General features: G+C 42.1%; 1 protein-coding gene across 3 annotated transcripts in view; it reads left to right on the forward strand.

The window, feature by feature from the left end:
• adkb (adenosine kinase b) overlaps positions 1–21,116 on the forward strand; it is a 131,449-nt gene that overhangs the window by 70,590 nt on the left and 39,743 nt on the right. For all 3 annotated transcript variants that reach the window (XM_085466419.1, XM_085466417.1, XM_085466418.1), the window contains one exon: positions 16,048–16,218. In XM_085466419.1, the coding sequence (XP_085322545.1) occupies positions 16,048–16,218 (171 nt within the window). The remainder of the gene's footprint in view (positions 1–16,047; positions 16,219–21,116) is intronic.

The following is a 21,116-nucleotide window of genomic DNA, read 5'->3' on the forward strand; positions in this document are numbered from 1 at the left end:
CATTTATCACTGGGCAGAAAATGACTTGTTTAACCACATTAAAAGACGGAAGAGAGTTTGGCTGTAAATCTTTACGAGCGCTCGTGTAGCAGTCGTAGAGGTTGGTGTTGTGCGCGTAAGTGTTAATGATACAGAAGCCGTTAATTGGGCAGTAATGCAAACCAGATGTTACAAAACTCAGGAAATTGGTTAATTTGTCAAACTTTTTAGGCCTGCTTTTTCCCCCCTCGCGACAATGTAGTAGGATCTTAATCAAAAAGAATATTTACACCTCAAACTTGCCCCGCCAGCTTTGCCGTCTAACGTAAGGGGGGAAAAAAGCACATCATAGCGCCGCACATCCTGACAGAGGAGGCGTTGGTAAATTATTAATGTTTTCCCTCGCGCTGTCACCTATCATCGCACTAGCCTTCTGCAGTCTGCAATTTTGAAATGCAAGAGTGGTAGTCCTGCGGTGTGGCAAGTCATGTTTCAGGCTCTCATTTCAATATCTGAAGTGAAAGGTCAGGGTGATATATTCTGTCCTGTCGCGGTGCCAGTGACTTACATGCTACCAGTTGAAGATGTAACACTTTTACGAGGCCCACCCAGCCTGTTGAGCAAACTGATAATGAATCAATCTCTGTGAAACATTTATGGCTGCCCCCACAGCCCTGCCAATCCCACCCTTTTCTTTGCATGAGGCCAATTAGAGCATCCTCAGTGGCCCCTGCTGTCTGTGTCAGGGAAGCTCCTTGCATTGTCATATCAATATTCCTCCGTTGATCTCCAGCTGAGGCGAGTCCGGCTGCTCTTTCCACACATGCTAATTTGCATTCGCCAGCATGTGCGGGAGATGGCATGCTGGCTGCCTCTCCTCCTTGTTCCCAAACCTACTGTTGCCGCCTCTCTCTCTCCCTCTCTGTCTTTTTTTTTTTTTTTTTTTTTTTTTTTTTTTTTTTTTTTTTTGAGAGGGAGAGGAAAGGTTTCTTGATTCCTGGCATGCCAGAGAAGGGTCCTCTGAGGATTACATTGGCTAAGCCCTTATCACTCCAGGAAATTCACTGCCTGCTTAAAAAAGTGGTAGAAGTAGAAAATCAAGGGGAAGTGTTATTCTTTTTAAGTTTCTACTTATTCCCATGGAAAGTTATTACGGGTTTGAAGAAAAGTCCTTTTTTTGGCACTCAAGTTTTCTCCTAACTGTATTTCATATTTCACCCTTCCCTTCCCTTTTTTTTTCCAGGCGGCTGGTGGAATTTTAGAAGTGGAAAATGTGAAGGCAGGTGCTTGAGAGAGAGTGAGAGAGAGGGGAGGTTTAGGGAGGGCTTTGCTCACTGGGAAGCGATGTTAAACATCCAGGGGAAATGTTTGTTATTCTAATGGGATACCACCATGGTAACAGCTTTTAGAGACTCCCAAGGCTTTGTGTGGAGTATATGCACGCATTCATCAATCTCGCCTAATTTCTTTGGGGATTAGCAAATATAATCAGCCCTTTCTCCAAGTCGTCACCTGTTTATCGACATGAATATTATGGTGAAATTTAGCAGAACACGGCACTGTTGGATGTGGAGAAAGCAATACACGGGCTATTAATATAAATCACAAATTGAAGCGAGTCACTGAATGGATTCAAAAGTCATTAGTATTCGTTTTGCACTGAATGACATCCCAGGCAGAATAGCTTAAATTTTGCACATGCTTTTTTTTTTTTAAATAGAAAAGCACTTTTGCTCATATTACATCTTGAAATTAAACATGTTTCAGGCAGAAGTGATTAATTATGTTATTTTCACACTTAATACCTTTAAAGGAGGTTAAAAGCAATGAAGTGAACTCATTTAGAAGACTTGATGGAAAAGAAAAAAAAAAGGAAACCCGACCCGATGACGAGACTCGGTCTTTAAAAGACTCGAGTAACTCGTAAGCCCCCCCCCTCTCAGTTCTATACCTTTTTCTCTCCTGCTGCAGATTTCCTTAAGTGGCTTATGTGAATTGCAATTGCCACATTGAAGCCGAGAGTGTACAGAACACATTTCTCCCCGGCCGTGACCAGCTAACAGCGCGTTGAACTTGTGCGTGCGGTGATTGAGAGGTTTCACACACAACACTGCAGCGCTGTGGGAGTATAGCCTGACCTAAAGCTAAGCCTCCAGCCGGAACAGCCTTCCATAACACTCACAACACTGCTCTCTTATCTACTGGCATTTCTGTCTGATACAAATAGCCAAGACATGATATAGTTGGCTACATGTCATATCTGGCATTGTACTACTCTCTGTCTGCCCCTCCACCACCCCCACCCCTGTGAAATATAATGCTTTTAACTCTCCAGCTTCTTGCCTTGGCAATTTTTTCCATCTGTAGCGGAGACAGAGACCAGTGTGTTTGCTCGTCTTGGCCAAAGGCCAAAGGCTCTTTCTGTTATAATCCCCACCATCGATCAGACTTTGTTTACTCTAACATGGTTTCTCTCCCCTCCAGCAATTAGAAGGCAACCTTCCACCTCCTGCTCCTCAGACCAGCTTTATACGTTTATTTTTCCCTTAAGTGGTAATTTTTCATGTTGCAGCTCAGCTCTGAGAAGTGTGGGTGTATATTAAGTAATGGATACTTTTCAACCAGACTGACACGTTAGATACCACATTTTTTTTTTGTTAATGTTTCTTTGTTTCTTTAAAGAGAAGGATCCTCCAGTCGCCAAACACTGGCACGTATGGGCACATTATTGAGAGAGGATTCACACATATTGCACTCCACGTCCCGTGTGTTTCATTTAGACTGCTCCACTTAGAAATCTCAAGCACTTTGAAATTTTAGAAAAATGGATGGTGGTTGTAGAAGCCGAGGCTGACTCTCTGTCTGTCTGAGAGGCTCTCGTCATAATAAATCCGGCCGGAGAGTGACTGGCCTTCTCTGCTATCTTGGCTGAAGAGGTTTATAATGTAAAGGCTTTTACTTTGTCACCACAACTACGAGTTCTCGGTTTGTTACTTATCGAAGTAAATTAGTTGGGATGTGGTTTGTTAGAGACTAAAACTGACTCTGTGGGTTAACTTTAACAAATGGATTCTCAAGTTATTGTATCTGTTAATAATTTTGCAATTATGGTGTTGCAAAATATATATTCCCCCTTGCTGATATCTACATTTTTACAACAACTGGTAACAAGTTTTTCACATTGTTGTGGAGGAATTTTGGCACGTTCTTCTTTGCTGAAATGTTTGAATATAGCCACACTGGAGGGTTTTCGAGCATGAACGGCCTGTTTAAGGTCGTGCCAAAGCATCGCAATTGGATTTGAATCCAGACTTTAACCTGGCCTTTCCAGACCTAAACTGTCCAGTGTCCTGCTGCATAACCTTCAGCTTCAGGACCCAAACTGATGGTTTCCTTTGGGATTTTCTGGTAGAGAGCAGATAGTAGCAGAGCAGCTCCAAACATAATACTACCACCACCGTGTTTGACTGTTGGTATGAGAGGTATTTTTCACCTTGGAAGTCTCTCATGGATGCCATTTTTGCCCAGTCTCTTCCTTATTGTTGAATCATGAACTCCGACCTTAACCGAGACAAGTGTATTTCTGTATGGGTGTATTATGCGTGTTTAGTTACAATAATGCATACCGGCTCATGATTTTGGTTTAAAGTCGTTTGTTTATTCTTAAATTTGATATGTAAAGGTGGGTAGAATTGACTCTAGGTTAGGGCTGTGCGATATGACCAAAATCTCATATCCCGATATAAGAATTCTATCGTCCCGATAACGATATAAATCACAAAAATGTAACATTTTCTGTAAATTCTGTGAATCTCGGGCCGCTCGACTTGCGGGAAGTGTTTCCAGCTGCGCGTCATGTTGCTGGAGTCGAGTGTTTTAACCGATGCATGAAACGATAAATTTTTAGACATAAGTTGTAACAGCCGCTGTTTTCTTTGTGAGTATTTATTACACGGCGTGCTGCGGGGAAAAGCCTGTTCTAACGTTTGAGTCTAACGTTTATTTTTTAGCACCTGGCGGCTCTTTTTTAATTCTCATCCGTAAATAATCTGCTTTTTCACGTGATTCAGTTTATTTTGAAAAGTCTCAACAGGATCTTGAGCTTTATTGTGAAAGGTTTATGTGGAACATAAACAAGCGGACACGCGATGCTGTTACCGTCGTTGTTGCTAACCACAACGCATAAAAACAGGCGCTTGTCCATCTGTACTGTGGTTATATAAAATATAAGAGAAAGAGAGAACTTTAAGAAATGAATATAGCCACTACAGTGACCATCAAAACGATGAAAAAGTATTGCCGTAAACAGTTTATTTTGCGACACCACGAAACAAACGATAGCGTAAAATGAAACGATAGACGTTTTTATATCGTCATCCGATATATATCGTTATATCGAACAGCCCTACTCTAGGTGGTGCATTTTAGTCTATAACCTCTGGAGATTACAAAGCAACTTGAGCCCAGTGTCTCCCTGTCCATGTTAGTTGGCTGTTCAGCTCATTTGGCATGTGCCAACCCTGGGTGTGGAGTCCATAACATGTGCATTTTTATTAGTGAGCTAGGGTTACTTGGATAAAACATGAGAAATGAGATGAAATTAACAATATATTTGAGTGTTTGTTATGTGGAGAAAACAGAGATTAGAGAGAAAAAAGTGCATTTACATCCATTTAAAAATAAATAAATACATTTTACAAAGTAAAATTCAAAATACAGCGAGAATGTTTTTCGACACTGAGGTGAGAAAGTTGATGTCTTAATAAAAGCAAAAAGCGAGACAGTGCAGTGGAAACAAACTTGATTAAAACATCGGCTGTGCTGGAGAGTTGCAAAAATTGCATCAGGAAAAAGCATTAGATCTGTAGCAAAGCTCCCATCCAAATGTAGCTCTAATTTTAACTGAAGGTCAGTGAAAGAAAATGCAAATTGTACTTTTGTTCATCTGAGATTTAAATAGTACTTTTCTCACATCATCTCATTGTGCTTTGCCATCCAACTGTTTTTACCAACTGTTTATCTCGGTGCATTCCTGCTGCTAGTATTTGCACTCCGGCAATGCATGGAAATGTTTTTTAATGCATATTATTATTTTGAGTGAACAAAACCAAAACAGCTGTAAATGTTATTAATACCACGGCCAATATAGGATTAAATATCCCAAAGATCTAGAAGCACTCATGATGCACACATGAGGCATGAAAAACCTTTTAGGTCTGAGTCGCCCGGTGACAATGGCAACTAATTTTTAGGCTCATTTTTATTTAGCCCCAGATTAAAATATCACTGGTTTAACCTTCTATAATCCAGTATATCTCCTTGAAATAAGTCACTGATATGCATTAGTCATCTTGTCCTACAGAGAGGTAATATCAAACACACTGCGACTAATAAGTCTCTCAGTCAGAATTATCAAAGCCGAGCAGCATGCGAATGCCTCTGGACAATTGTAATTTAACATCTAACACATTTTCTTCACCCCGTTACTTTTGGCAAGCGATGCCGACGCCTACCAGTAGCATCTGAATTTGGGGATTTTAAGGTTTTGTTTGCAGCTTAAGAAAGGCTCATTTTCTGGCTGTCATTATATCCATCAAGTGCAAGAAGCTCTTAGTACCCTACAATACTAATATTTCAGTGCTTTGAGGAAGGAAAATGTCCGTTTAAAGCAATGGAGAGGAATAACTTTGAAAATGGCTCCCAGACAGATTATAAATACAAGAACTTTTAATGGTATTATTGCATTTACTTTAAAAAGTTAAGAGCTCCTTCAGTGTTTTTCACTTTTTTTCGCCCGCTGAGATAATTTCCACGGAGCGTGATTATCGTGCTCAGGTAGTGAAGCACTCTCCACTCGGCAGCAGTGAAGTTGTAGCTGAAACTGACCCCCTTCTCTTAAAAATCAAAACCCCATAGCATCATGAGCCTTTAAAGATTTTATTCTTGCATGTACGAGTATAGTAAACTTCAGATGAGTGCCCCCCCTTTCCTTACATGCATGTTTACTTCATCTATGCGCATTCGATATTTCTCCCTCATGGTTTAAATATAAACAGAGCCGATCGGAGCTGACTTGTAGTGTCTCGGCACAAGAAAGATAAAAAACATGTGGAGTGAATAAACAAGCTCAGAAGTTTCTTAGCCTTGGCAGTATTTCTTCCTAGTTGTCACTTCGTATAGCTTTGTCATTTTTTGCATAATTCCATGGTGCATTGGCTCGACTTGATTTGATTTAGAACCTCCACTTTCAAGGAAATTGGGCTTAGGGTATGAAAGTTCACACTTCTTGCCTCCAGGCAATTGATTTCTTCTGAACTTGATTTTAGTGCTGTAGCATTACCAGTACTGAGTGTTAGCACCGGGTTTGTCACAGTGGTCTGATGATACTCAACTCTTGCTACGAGTTTATTACTTTAAAGTTGTGGATATAGAATTTCGAGGAAAGCATATTTGATTTATTGCCCACTGAATAATTAATCAGTAAGGAAATTAATTATTATTTGCAGCATTGGTTTGATTATAGTTCTCTTCCATGTTTTGTTTCTTTTAGTCAAATTAATTTAAGTCATTTCAGTTACGCAGTGTGGGCGATTGACTCATTTTTGGAGCCATTTACAATCAGCTACTATGTTACTGTCACACTAGGTAGCACGACAGAAATTATTGCGACCACGTGCAGTCAACTTGCGATCAAGTCGACTGCACTTGCTCCGAGGATGAGGATCATGTCCGCAGCCACTAGCAGTCATCTTCAAAGCAATTTCGGTGCATTAAGAAAACAATAAAACGGCAACACAAGACGGAGTCAGTGTGCTATTAGTTTGCAATTGAATGGGACACAGGTGCTCAGCAAAACTGCCTTTATATAGGAATATAACCAGAACACAACCACTTCAATAGGGAGAAGATCATTTGGAAGGTTGACTTACTAACTTACTTACTTGACTGCAAACTTTGATTACTAACCTGTTTTGCAATTAGACTCCAATGAATCGTCATTGCAGAAAGGAGTCAGGCAGTGATAGGAATTAGGATTGGACCTCCCAGAGTCTGCACACTGGTGGTGGTGTAGATGAAGATGGAGGCTTAGATGTGAGTGACAAGGGTGAGGTGGAGAGGAGGGAAGCAAGTCGTACGGATGATAGTCAGAATGACAGAAGAGCACTAAAGGTAGGCAATAAAATGATTGGTCTAGAGTAATGGTGTGGGAATGGAGGAAGTGATGTAAAGAATAGACTAGCACCCTGAACACCCAGGGGCGCAGGCAGATGAGTGTGTCGATGACGATTATTTGGAGACAGGTCGTCTCCCACCAAGTGAGGTCACCCAGCTACTTTTCAGTCTCCGACAGCAATGCATCTACCAGGCAACCATGATTTTTCATTGCAGATGGAAGTTTGTTGTCCTGTTGTTTACCACAGTGTGACTGAGCCATTAGAAGAGTCACAGGTTTTGGCTTTTCCACATCAGCCCTGAAGTTGGCCACTTGCTTAAAGTCTTAATAAAAGTGCAAAAAGTGCAGAAATCACTTGAGTTTAAAGAATAAATGTTGAAATATTTTTTGAAATGTCAATAAAATTACTGGAAATCATCTAAAATTTGACGCTTTAGGAAATATGTTCTCTAGACAGGATTTTTATTTGCTTCTCCTCCAGCTTCCAACTTACTCTGCTCATTTTGAATAACTCTGATTTGTTTATTAGGCAAAAACTGTTCAAAAAGGTAGGCTGGAAGCTGTTGGTGTTTTTCTCACGGGGTCATCATATCACAGTTTCAATTAGATGTTTTTTTTTCTTCATTTTTTTTAGTTTTTTAAGCAGCCATGAATAATTAAAAGCTCTTTTTTTCCCACCACATGTTCTCCTGGTGCTAAGCACACAGTCAGAAGTTATTATTAGACTGAATTTAAGCGGCCCTGTGTCCTCAGCTCTGAGCAGTGGGCACTGAGCTCCTGCATTGAGTTTGACAGCCTTCACACAATATTGTGCAAGGGCGCTCCCTTAGCTTCTCATGCTGGTTAAATGTAATATGGCAGATGGATAGTATTTGCAGGGAGAGCGGGGGTCTCACCCTCTCTCTCACTCAGTTTTTTTTCTTCTTTTCGTCGTCTCTTGCCAGTACCTCAGACATTTCAAGAGGGAGAAATATGTATCAAATTAACTCTTAGCAATGGGGCCTCCAAGCTCCCTGCCCTTGTCTTTTCAGCAATCAGAGCTTTGTTATTTTAGTCTTTCAACCAAAACCAAACTGGATTCAATGGCTTCAGCAATTACCTGTAATTTTCCAACCTGGTGCGCTAGCTTTCACTGGACTCTGAACAGTGAAAGATTGTCTCCTCGGTTCTTCGTTTTTTTTGTGTTCGAGTTAAGTGCACTAATTCATTTACATCCACAAGAGTGGTACATTTGGAAATGTTCACTTCCCGGCAGCAGGAATGTCTGTGGAGATTTAGTTTCTGTCTGTGCACAACCTCCGAGTCACTGAAACTGGAAACCCCTGCGCAGTGTCGACGCTCAGACACTGAACCTCAGCTTTATACATCTGACCCATATATTAATACGTCCTTTCAAGCCCCTTCAGAAGAGACAACTCTGGAGCCCCAACATCTGTTTTCAGATGGCAGACTTTTATCCCATTTTTCCATCGACCCCCACTAACTCTCTTTTCCATTCCCCGTCCTGTTCTCGAGTCGCGGAAGAAACTACAGGAGCCCAACTTTCATGTGTGTTTTTGTGTGAGCCAGAGTGATGTTTCCTCTTCAGAGGTACTGGAGGAGAGAGAAACTGTTCACACTAAAATGCTAATTAAGTGCAGTGTGGCAGACAAGGACACTTGAGAGTGTATGCATTAGCAAATTTTAACTCCCTGCAAACCAAACAGTTTGTTCTGGGCTAATCTCCCAATGATGGAGGCAAGAACAACAGTGGGAACCAGAGAGGGTAAAATATATAGACTTGCTATGCAAGTGGAAGTGAGAGACAGAGGAGCTCGTTTCTCTCTTTCATCACATAGACAGCGCAGCTTTAACAGAGGGAAGCGTCTCTCCTGCCATATTTTTTGCCTTCGTATAGGTGCCATATGGTATCTGTAAGGGAGAGTCATTTTGTGCTATGCAGTGAATTATTCTGTGGATTAGTACTGGCATTTAAATGCTCTTGGCTTTAAATCTTGTCTGTTTTAGATCTTAAGTACATTCCTTGGCATCCTGCTCCCCTGCTCAAGTTGGCCTTTTCCCCTGGCCAACACATTTTTGAAACTGCAGAGCTTAACGGGAGAGCAAAAGGCAGCCATCTGAAGAGACCCTGAAGCTGATCTTGAATTACTTTTAGTGAGATACCGCTTGTATCAAACCAATTGTTCCAGTGTTGTGATGCCAGCGAACCTTAACCTAAACTTGAGGTTAAAACCTCCTCTTTCTTCTTTTTTTTAGCTACTACCTTAGTCTTTGCTGCCTCTGATGGTTATACAGGCTTGTGGTGTGACACACCCTCCCGTCAGATGTTGGCTTTATTGTGTGATGAAGATGACCGAGTATATTTGGTTCTGACCTTCTAGCTTCTAGCATCTCTATATTTCACAAATACCTCAAGAGACCTGTTTAACATCAGGGAAAAATATCCACCAGTTTAAAAATTGAGTAATATTTAAACCAGAGAAAATGTTTTAGGAATAAATCCTGCAGGAGTCGGTAAGCGATGTCTCTGCCCAGTTGTTAAGACCAGCATTCGTGGCACATTTATGTTGCCCCGGGGATGCCGGCTGACATGATAGCCCCCTTTTCCTCATCTCCAAGCGTCCTTTAGAGAGACGGGCCCTCCCTTCTGTTTCCAGTACAGTTGGCCTCCCTCCAGCCTCCCTCAGAAGAAGTGAATGAATTCCTAGATGTCTGATAAGCTTCACCAGAACATGATTCTTAATGGAAGAGAAGAAGAAGAGGCAGATGCTATCAGCGCGCCTGAATTGCCTCGCAGTCAGATCAAACATCCTAAAAGGGCGGTGAATGCTCAATCATGTTGTGAGGTTGTTACACATTTATCTTCTCTGTTGGTTTAATTGAACTTGTTTCCAAATGAAACCAACTGGCCGTTTCAATGCAAACAAAACATCATTAGCATTGTGAAAATCCCAGTTGTTTTGTAGCGCTCATTTTCCTTTGAAATGAAAAGCCTTAAATTAGCTCTTTTCATCCTTGTAATTTTTTCGCCCTCCACTCAAGGCACTTTGTGACACCATTAATCACTTGCCTCTGTTTATTTGTCATCATTCTTTCTCCTGTCTATTGAGCCAGAGCCTAACACAGATTCACCCACAGCTCCACTACCCCACAGCACAGTAGGTGTGAAAGGCCTTGTTTGTCCCCCGTGTGTTTGTGTGTAAAGCAGCACGACCTTCACGATCGGGGAGTAAAATATATCTCGCGACACTAGCGTAGCATGCCAGAGGTGTCTTGATGGAGATGGAGTCATACTGAGCTAATGAAGCTCCAAACCTCAGCTATCGATCCACCTCGCAACGGTGCTTTACAGAGATAACAGAGGAGGAGAGCACTGTGTGGCATCACGGGCGCTCTGATCTGTGTGACATCTAATTCTGTGTAATGAACCCTGTGCACCAGAGAGCGTGATGGGGGGGCTGTCTATGATAATGACAGGGATAGCATGGCCTGGGAGTCTTTTGAAACACTGGAGGTTAGCTTGCAGGGCTTTGCTATGAAAAAGGTTATGTATCGCTAGAGTAAATGCCAAAAAATGTTTTTTTAAAAATTGAAATCGTGCTGCTGTGTCTGATTTCATGCAGGTCTTAGTCGAATGCTGCAGTCTTGTAGCTGCTCTTAGTTGTCAAATGTCTCTCCTGCTCTACACTTTAACTCCATTCTTGTCTACTCTTTACATTTGGCAGCTCAAAGAGGAATCTCAGGTTTTTATTCTGATGGCACGATAGACTTTTTGTGTGATTGAAGCTTTTCTTTACTTGAATTGAGGGTCTCAAGTCACATTAGGCCGCCCTCTGCTGAAACTAGGAAAAAAGAAAAGCATGTGAAACCACTGCTCGTGTTTGGGTAATAGATAGAAATCGAGCAGCAAGATCACAAACTGTGAGCAGTGTATCAGAGCGATGATGTGGTTTGTAGTCGGCTAGTGTGACATTGTGCTAAACAGGGTGAAGGCACACAGCTAGAATAATGATTTGTATTTTCAAGCACAGCGCACAAGTTCTTCTGTTGGCCACAAAGGGTCGCAGTGGGGGAAAAAATATAGAAGTTCATGCGATGACTGTATTTGCAAACAACTGCTTTTGAGATCTAGCCATAGCCTGGGTGGACCATGTGACCACCACTTCCAAAGAGATGTGCAACGAGCAATCACGTCAGCGATTCCCTGGCAACTTCCAATTGCTTGGGAACAATACATATTGCCCAACTGGTTGGCCAGAACAATGACTGTTCCCAGAGGGAACTGCACTGAAAACTACCTTGTGATTGCATTGGCTGCCCGATAGAGAGGTATTATTCGTCACTCCAGGGAACACTTCTCCACTGCTTTAGAGTCCAGTGGCAGCATGCTTTGCACCACTGCATCCAACACTTAAATTGCATTTGGGGATGTAAGGCTTGGATGCAGCTGCCCAGCCATGAAGCCCATTCCATGAAGCTCTCTATGCATTGTTCTTGAGCTAATCTGAAGACCACGTGAAGTGTGGAGGTCTGTAGTGACTGACTCTGCAGAAAGCTGGCGAACTCAGCATCTGCTGACCCCACTCTGTGGTGTTACATGGCCTACCACTGCATGGCTGAATTGCTGTTGTTCCCAGTCACTTCCACTTAGTTACAGTACAACTAACAGCTCACTGTTGTGGCCCATTGAAGTGATTGAATCACCTGAATCCAGTGATTTGGATGGGTGAGCGTATACTCTTGGCAATGCAGTGTATGTTCTATTTAATATTGGTCCACCACTTCCTGAGGGACATATGTGTTTACACCAGCAGCTAGTTGCTAATATTGTTTCTCTGCCATTTGTTGCTTGGCAGTCAAAATATCATAACAGCTGCCTGCTGTACCTGGAAAATTTAACTTTGGCCTTTTAAGTGAAGCTAAACTGTGAAGTGGTGGGATAAAAGATGTAACAAAGATCTCTAGGGCAGCAGGCGACAGCAATGTTAGCATTTCTTTGTGTTTATCACTACAAGAAACCTTTTACACATTGGATATGCTCATTTCATACATATGGAAATATTGAGAAAATCCTCTACAAATCTGTGATTAGTGGTTTTATAAATAAAACTAAGATCTGGAGATTTGATTAAATTTAGCGCAATTGCCATGGACGTAATTACTCTTTTCACTGAGGTGGTGATAGTTTAAATTCTTTCCATCATTCTTGAGTAATAGGAAGTGTCAAATAAAACCTTCACGACACACTACTTTGAACACTCCCCCTTATTCCTGCAGAATTAAATTAGACCTAAAAAAAAAGAAGCTTTTTCTTTTCCATGACCACCTCTGCTGCTGGCGCAAATGAAAATGCCCTTCCCAAAATAGATCATTTTTACCCTTCAGATGTCCACTTTTATTTTAAGCCCAGTGACACCATGCCATCCATCACACCCAGCTTTTCAGATGTGAGCAGCCCCAGGGAAAACACTGATACAATGCAGAGGAAGTGTGATAGCGTGCTGCTGCTGCTGCTGGTTAGGACCTCTATGGTTAGATTACCACTAATTTCATCTCAGAGTAGCATTTAGACATTTTCTTTCTCTGCCTAAAGTGTAAGTCATTCCTCTTTTTAGCGTAAACATTGAAAATGGATGCTGTGCCTTTCCAGCTCTTCCCTCAAATTACCACTTGACATGGCCAAACATCGCTCTGCATTATTGTCTGCCAGGAAAATGCATTTCTGAAGGCTTTATTGAATGTTGTGCCTGGGTGGAATTTGTACGAAGTGTACCCAGCACTTTGATCATCTTGACCTGGAAATGTGATCGTCACCCCACTTCACAGAGCTCTCTGACACCTGGGAAACTAGATCTGGTATTCGTGATACACGATCTGCGTCGCAGTGTTAAAGACTTAACTTCTCCCGTTGCGTAGTCAGCACAGACTACTGATGATAACTGGAATTTTGCATGCCTCAAAGTCTGACTTTTTCTCCCCGCAAGCCACAAGATTGGTGTGTCGTTTGGAAGAAACGACCTACATGGTTTTTATGAGCAGGATTCCTGCAATATAATGTACACTATATAATATTTTAAGTGGATTTTTGTTCTTCAAAGCTGAGTTTTTTGACAGATGTTAAAAGACTACATAAAAACTCTTTATTTTCCTTTGCTTTACTTTATTATAGTTTATGTTGGACTGTTTTGCAGGGTTCCTGTAGTTTGGAGCGGAGTTAGATCATCTATCTGTCTGTGTGTCTATCATTTAATTCCTTTTTTCAGGAGGGTGGTCTGATGTATTTTCCATTCACTCTCTATCTGACTGATCTTTTCAGAGCCACTTGTTCTTATTTTTGAGCTAGAGAAGCTTTTAAGAGCCATAGTTTAAAATAACCCTTAATTATCTTATACTGATCCTCAGCTTAACTTTGTTAAAGCCAATCTCTCTTTAAGCCATCTTTCTTCTGATTGGCTGCCCCTCGTAAATAGGAGGTTTGAATAACAATAGGAGGAAGGGGCTACTGTGTTCCAAGCTAAATCGCATGCTTAAGACTAAGGATGCTACAGCTCTTTGAAGAGTGAGTTTGGTAGTCAAGAGTGGAAAATAAAGCCTCCACAGATTGAGCTTTTAATTCACAAGGATTGCTTTACATGCCCATGCATAAAACAAATATCACAAAAAGGGGTCATTTTAGCCTATTGCTAAATGGTTGCAAGGCATGCATATATCAGCTTTTGTGTGTATAAATGAGATGTTATTGCATTGAAATGAAAAATTATATGTTTTTAGAACGTTTTAGGTACAGAAATGCAAAAAAAGTGAGTCATTTTCGCCCATTGCTAGGTGGTGGCTAGGCAGATCAGAACCTGCAAGGACCCTAGGATCTACCTGTGTGTGCATGTAACAGTAATATATACTGTTACCCAAAGTAATAAATAATTTACATAAACATTACACTTTTTACCAGACTAGTATACTAATAGGTTCAAGGTTCAAGGTTCTTTATTATTTGTCACATGCATAGTTATACAAGTATAACACACAGTGAAATGTAGCCTGACACGCTCCTCCTAATAGCTTTTTCTCAGAAATAAAAATGGCTATGCAGACACCCAGTTAAACAAAGTTCATACCAGTAGTCACCCTTCACCCTTTAGTGAAGGCTTCTTTCTCCTCCTGGCTGTCATCATCTCGATGTGTCCCTGTCACCTATTCTTCCTCCTATGTGTTTGTTTACATTCACATACTGAGGTGCTGTTCATAGCCCATGAAACATCTCTTCTCTGAAACATCCTAACCAGATGTCTGTTAGGAAAACTGTATAGCATTAATAACATATTAATAAACATATCGTGCTAATTAGACAATTAACATAATGCATTGAGGTTAAAGTTTATCCAAAGCACCAAAATGGACTTGAAGGTTTAATAAGTATAAATTGTTTTTTTTAGTATTTCAAGCTTATAATCCACTCAAACATCACTTAATCTGCTGCATTTCTGAGCAGTTTAATGCAATAGCACTGGCAGTGGTACTGAGGTTAGAAGTAAATTACACAGAGCCAGTGTGTGATTAGAGAAGCTGGCTTTTAAAGTTCACCACCCCTCGGGATATTTGATCGAGCCACGGGCCTTTGATCAGCGTTAACATTACGGTAACCATGACAGTTTATTTTCAACTACCAAAAAAGACCATTTGTGTCAGAAAACAATCTCCCCTTCCTCTGACACATTGGCACACCGCAAAAGAAAAATGTCAGGGTCAGTGATGGGCCATTAGCCCAGAGTGAGTTCTTTTTGTGCCGGCGGACCCATTGAAAACACCTTTTTAGTTTTCGACAGATGGTACTGTGACCCAGCAACCACAGGATGACCTGAGCCTCAACCTGAAGACTTTTTTCCCCCGAGAAAAACGCCCGCAGGACGTACAAGCTCATCAGAGGAACAAAAATGTCTGGCCAGAGAGCAGAATGACACATGAATGCATAATAAAAAAAATTCACCTCAGCACGGCTGCATTGTAATGCCTTGTACATTTGATTGACTACACAGTCACCCTCTATTCACTGGTATTATACCCTGTTCTTTTTCATAGAGGTCGCTCCTCTATTGCTGCAAATGTCATAGTGCTTTAATGAGAACTGCACTGTAGTCTACAATGGAAGCTTTTCAGCAAGATTAAATGTATCAATGAGCTGAAACTTGCCCCCCCCTCTCCTTCTCCCCTTTGCCCCTATTGTGACACAGTGGTTTTACAGAGCAGCTTGTTGCTGAAAAACAAGGTTAAGAAGATCAGTATCAAAGGAGGAGTGTTTTTGTGTGGCTTGCAGGAGAGTCTCGCTTCAGGTTTCCACCTGAAACACAAAGGTGTTTTCTTACCTGATTTGTATTCATTCACACAATGAGTGGGCCTGCCTCTCTTGTTTCCAAGTAAGGAGAGTCCAGACAAGACTTTTGTTCGCCCTATCATCGGATATGTGCATGTTGCTTCCTCCAGTACAAGCCTTGGAGCTCAGCCACAGGCTTTGTCCTGGATGGATTTTTTCCTGTCCTTTTTCCTCTTCTTTGTTGCTCCGCTTATGTTCTAAGAAACCATTTCAGATAAGTGTTTGAGCACTGCAGTTTCTTTTTTTCCTTTTCCTGCCCTTTGGCTGCTATGTTATTTCAAGATTATCAAGCCATGTCACCCTAAAACTACCTCGTCAGAATCCAAAACCTACAAATTAGCTGTTGGAAGTGTTTCAGTTCACAGGAGCCCGTTACAGTTCAGTCATTTCTGGGCCTATGTACCGTTGTCAAAACACTGATAATTCTGCCTGTGCGCAGGCACTGTACAGATTAATTTGTTTGATTTAGCTGATGTCAGTCAAACCCACGAAATTATAATGTAGTAAATATTTTCTCTTGTTTCAGGGTTTTTTCCTCACTGTGTCCCCGGAGTCGATCGTCAAGGTGGCAAGACACGCTTCCGATAAGAACAAAATTTTTTGCATGAACCTCTCGGCACCATTCATCAGCCAATTCTTTAAAGAGCCCTTGATGAAGGTTATGCCTTATGTCGACATCTTGTTCGGCAACGAGACGGTAAGTGAAACGAGACGTGCATTCAAGCCTCTTTAGGACAGATATTTCCAGCTTATTATATTTGTTTTTGCAAATTTTACAATTGAAATTGACAAATTCTTATATTTGGCTTTGAGACAAGCTGATTTAGCTGCTTTTCCCTCTTCCTTTCTTTTGATTGGCTGCACTTTGCAAACAAGAGATGTGAACAGCAGGTTTACAAGTGCACAGCTGCTGCTCCTGAATGAGATTTCCATAGTAAGGATGTCCCTCTTCTCTTTGACATCATACATGGGGAGTATGTAGAGCAGTCTGAAGCCTGAGATTTCGGTTCACAGACGTTACCTGAATAAATGCTGACCTCATAAGGTGGCACTTTAGCCAGGTTTAATATGGTCACCATTGTAACAGTATGTATGACAGCTTGGATTACCTCCAAATCCTTCAATGTGACCTCAAATCAACAGCTAGGTGGCAATCAGATTTTCCAAAAGGACAATGATCCCAAACTGAAATGGATAAAGCAGGCTAACATTAACCATCTGGAATTGGCTTCCACACGCCTTGACCTCAACCCTATTGAAAATTTGTGGACTATGCTTAAAACTTAGGTCCAAACCAAGAAACCAACCAATTTAGAGGAACTTGAGCAGTGAAATATCTAGCCAGAATTAAGCCAGAAGCTTGTTGAGGGTCAGCAAAAGCATCTGGTTGAGGTTCAGTTTGCTAAGGAAGATTCAACCAAATATTAGTAGGGGTATATATTTGAGCCTGTATGTATAATTTTACCTTGTGCAACAATTTCTTGTTTTTTAGTCGATAAAATGTGAAATCATTCCGCTTTATGCATAGTCACGCTAACATTGCGCATTTAGCCTTTTTGTCTCACCACAGCGTGTGTCAGATTTAGTACAGTAGCATTGAATGAACAAAAACTGAAGCATAATACTCTTGATATAGATATTATACATAAACTACCTATGTTCTTAAACACTCAGATATGAAAGTGTGGAGATATCAATCATTTATTTACTTAAGCCTTTTTTTCTGCTTAAACAGTTTAGTGTTATTCAATGAACTATAACACCTGTTTATCGCACTTCTGTGTTTTCTCTCGCTGGGGGTTCGTCCTGTCTGAGTGCTTCATATGTCGCCATGTTTAAAGTAAAATCAAAGGGCTGTGTCCGACCTTTGATTCCACTTATTGCTCTCCTCAGTATCCATTTAACGTCTCACTTCTCGCTCACTATTAAGAGATGAATAAAACCGAGCGCGTTAATCAATCATCTCACTTGCGTCACCATTCCATCCCAGTTGATCTATCGATTTTTCTCCGCTTTGTGGAAGCGAGTAGGTGATTTGAGGTCAAGCTGTAGTCACAGAGTGTGCTGCTGCTGGGAAGTATCCTCTAACAGAGCAGACGAGCTTAACTCTGAGGACAAACTGCACCTTTGGGGGCAGGCGCAAAGCAGAGGGAAGTGGAGTGGATGTTCACTGGGCTGAACTTGCCTCCCCACTGCTAAAGTTACTAAACAGAGCCCCGTCTTCAGGTTAGAGATGGGGTCTGCAGACCGGGACAGAGCTGGAAGAAACTGCTCAGCATTTGAGGATTTATTGCCATTGCTGACTTCAGCTTTTTTCCCCTCTTTTCCATTCCCAACATAAGACCTCCCTTTTACATATGCACCTCTCTCTCTCTCTCTTGCTTCCTAATTGCTGTGAGGAACGATTCTGTCTCCTTAAACCGTGCTGTACATTTTGCAAGCGTTATGTATTTTCTAGTGGGTGGTACTGTAACTGTTTGTTTAAGAAGTTTGCTCACACCTCCAGTCATTACGATTTAATGACTCCGGATAATTGCAATGTATGTTTGTTGAAGTAGATTATCTTTCGGAGACTCTGTCAGGGCTCGCTTTCTGAAATTGAACCTGGCTAAGAACACCAAAATAAGAGTTTCAGTGAAAAGAAACAGAGGGCTGATTAACTGCTCAGCCGCCTCAAGCGGTGAGATCTTCAAGGGTCTGTATAGGACTAATGCCTGTCCAGAGTGTTTTGACTCCTTTTGGCTCCCCCACCCCCTCACCTCTGTATTGGCTGCTGGGAGGGGGGAATGACTGCTCATACAGTCGAGCCCCAGACCTCCCATTGTGCACAAGCCAGACAAGGTTGCCGGTCATGCAGTGGTGCATGGTGAGTGACAGGCAACAGAGCCGCCTCGCCCACGCTTGCCCCTTCCAGCCCCCCCGGCCGTCCTCTCGCCCCAGCTTCCACCCCCCAATGTGATGGATAACCCTCAGCCCGCGATTCTTTCATAACAAGTCAGTGACAGTCAGGATCATGCAGGCTGACTCCTATAGCCTTGCAGAATGTGCCATAAGGGAAGGCTAATGTGTCTGCTTGTCTCTGCCTTCCTCTCCCACACTTACTGAGTCACGATACAGAGCTAGTCTCACTTGGGGAAAAAAATGTTTAAAGCAGCTGTAAGATCTCATGTTTTGAAAATGACATGTAATAAATTTGAGCGAGATCGTTTTTGATTGCCACCTTATTTTTCCACGACTGGGAACTTATTTCAGCCAGATCACAACTCACGTTTAATCATTTTTAAATTCCCAAACAGTTTTGCAACACGGCAGACTTCAAAACATGTCAATAGCCTCTGTTTCTTCTCTTGTTTTGTTTTTTCTCTCCTGCCAGCTTCTGATGTTGAAATGTGTCTGTGTTTGAGTCTACCCTGGGTAATTCTGCTATAACTCGATCCTGCTGGTACTTGTTTTAAACCTGGCATCAGCAGGCCCTGCCTGCTCTATCGGCAGCCTCGTGCTTATATAACAGTCTCCCATCCATCCTGTAATTACTGCCTTTTTGGGGCATAGTGTAGTGTCTGTTCCTTCACTGCTGAGGGGAGGTGGAGGAGGAGGAGGAGGGGGGCAGTGCGGTTTCTGCGTTGGCAGGACCTCGGAGGTGGTGCCGGCAGAGGCGCATAGACATCAGACGCTACTTCTCTTAATTGGCAAACATGTCGTGTGATAACCTGGGAACAGCACCGGCCTAATTGAGTCCTCCTGTGCTGTCCTCCTCTGACTACCTGACATGGAACCCAGGGCATTACATTTCCCTCCATTTAATGGCCGCAGTTAATTAGGCCCGAATGAGGGAATCATTACCGCTGGAAAAACCACATGCCAGTGGATTCGCCGATAAAATTAGCCACAATTTGCTTTTGCTATTTGAGCATGAGAGATAAACCACACAATGGGGGGGGAGGGAGGACTGGACCATTACTGGTGGATTTGTTTTGTGGCATTTTAGGCATATCATAGACAAATGGAACGATTAATCAAGGCTGAATTATTCACCCTGACTGATATTTCTTTTAGCCAGGATTCACAGCTTTCTCAATTTAGATCAGTCCGTGTGCTTCGGCTTCTCTTTCCCCTGTCAGAATGTTTTAAAAATGCGCTTCCTTAATAAAACAGTGCTGCAGATGATGTTGATGTGCTTAGTTTTTTGCCCCACAGCCAGTACCGAACAACCTCCTCACTTCTCAGCCATTAACATTATATACCACCCCCATACAGGAGCTCTGCATGCTTTCCATTGCTGTCCAATGCATTCTGCACCTCCACACTCAGAGGGAGCTTATTTATATGGGTCCCAGCCCCGTCTTCCAAACGAGAGACAGCCATTGTAATTGAATACTCAATAGGTGAGCCATTTAACAAAAGTGGAAATGGCGTTCGGCTATGTATTAATGTGCTTCGCCAAGGCAAAAGGAGCCATCATCATTTCAATGTTCAAGCTGTTTTAAAAGAGCATTTAGCCTGCCATCTCTCCAGGCCATGAGAGCAAAATGACACGGATTTCTTCCTCCTCTGTACTTTGTGCGAATGTTCCTCGCCTAATATTTTGTATGGTTATCTTGCTTATTTTCCCATCCATCCTTCAGCACCTCTCAGTGATCTAGGTGGAGGGATACAAGCAACTCCACAGAAGGTTATTGTCATGAAAAGCCCCTCAGGTCTTTTGGCTCTCAGCCCTATTTTTCTCCATCTACATGCATTGTGCGTATTTGTGTGTGCATGGGGTGGAAGGGGGGATCTCTAATGATTTTTCCAGGACAGACTAAAGTAGATGTACAAGTGTGTATGTGTGTGTATGTATATATATATATATATATATATATATATATATTAGGGGTGCAACGATATTCGTATCGATATTGAACCGTTCGATACAGTGCTTTCGGTTCGGTACGCGTATGTATCGAACAATACAACATTTGTAATTTATTTTATCAACTTTCCTTCTGACGATGCTGTCTGTGTGGAGCGCTCAGTGAATCTGCGTTCGACTACTCCGCCTAGGCTGCACTGTCGAGCGCAGATCCACTGAGCGCTCCACACAGACAGCATAGTCAGAAGGAAGAGCGCAGGGCACCTCCCCCACCCGCATTCAGATCTGGCGTTTGGAATTATTTTGGTTTTCATGTGACGTATGACCCTGAAGGTAAGCGAGTCATGGACTAAAGTAAAACAGTATGTTGGATGTGCCATGCAATGCTCAATTACATGGGTGGGAACTAGTGTGTTAGCGCAGTTAGCTCGTTAACGTGTTGGCCGTCTAGCCCCACGCACGGGGCGATCGGCGGTAGCTCGTTAACGGAGATTTGCCATGTTGTGGCGTTAAGGTCATTTCAACGAGATTAACCTGAAAGCACTAGTGGGAACACAACGAATATGACTGCACATTTACGCCGACATCATCCTAGTGCAAAGACAAAAACAACAAGCATGCTACTAACTTTAGCCGAGTCATTTAGACAGCTGTTAGCACGTGATTCTCCTTATGCTGCTGAGAATATAGCCCAGAAGAAGCGGATAGTATAGCTTTTATTTTGGAAAGAGACATTTCTCTGT

This window comes from Copadichromis virginalis, linkage group LG8 (assembly GCF_057382275.1).
Source record: "Copadichromis virginalis isolate Kocher_CV1m ecotype Utaka linkage group LG8, C_Virginalis_male_GT1.1, whole genome shotgun sequence".
Taxonomy (NCBI): domain Eukaryota; kingdom Metazoa; phylum Chordata; class Actinopteri; order Cichliformes; family Cichlidae; genus Copadichromis; species Copadichromis virginalis.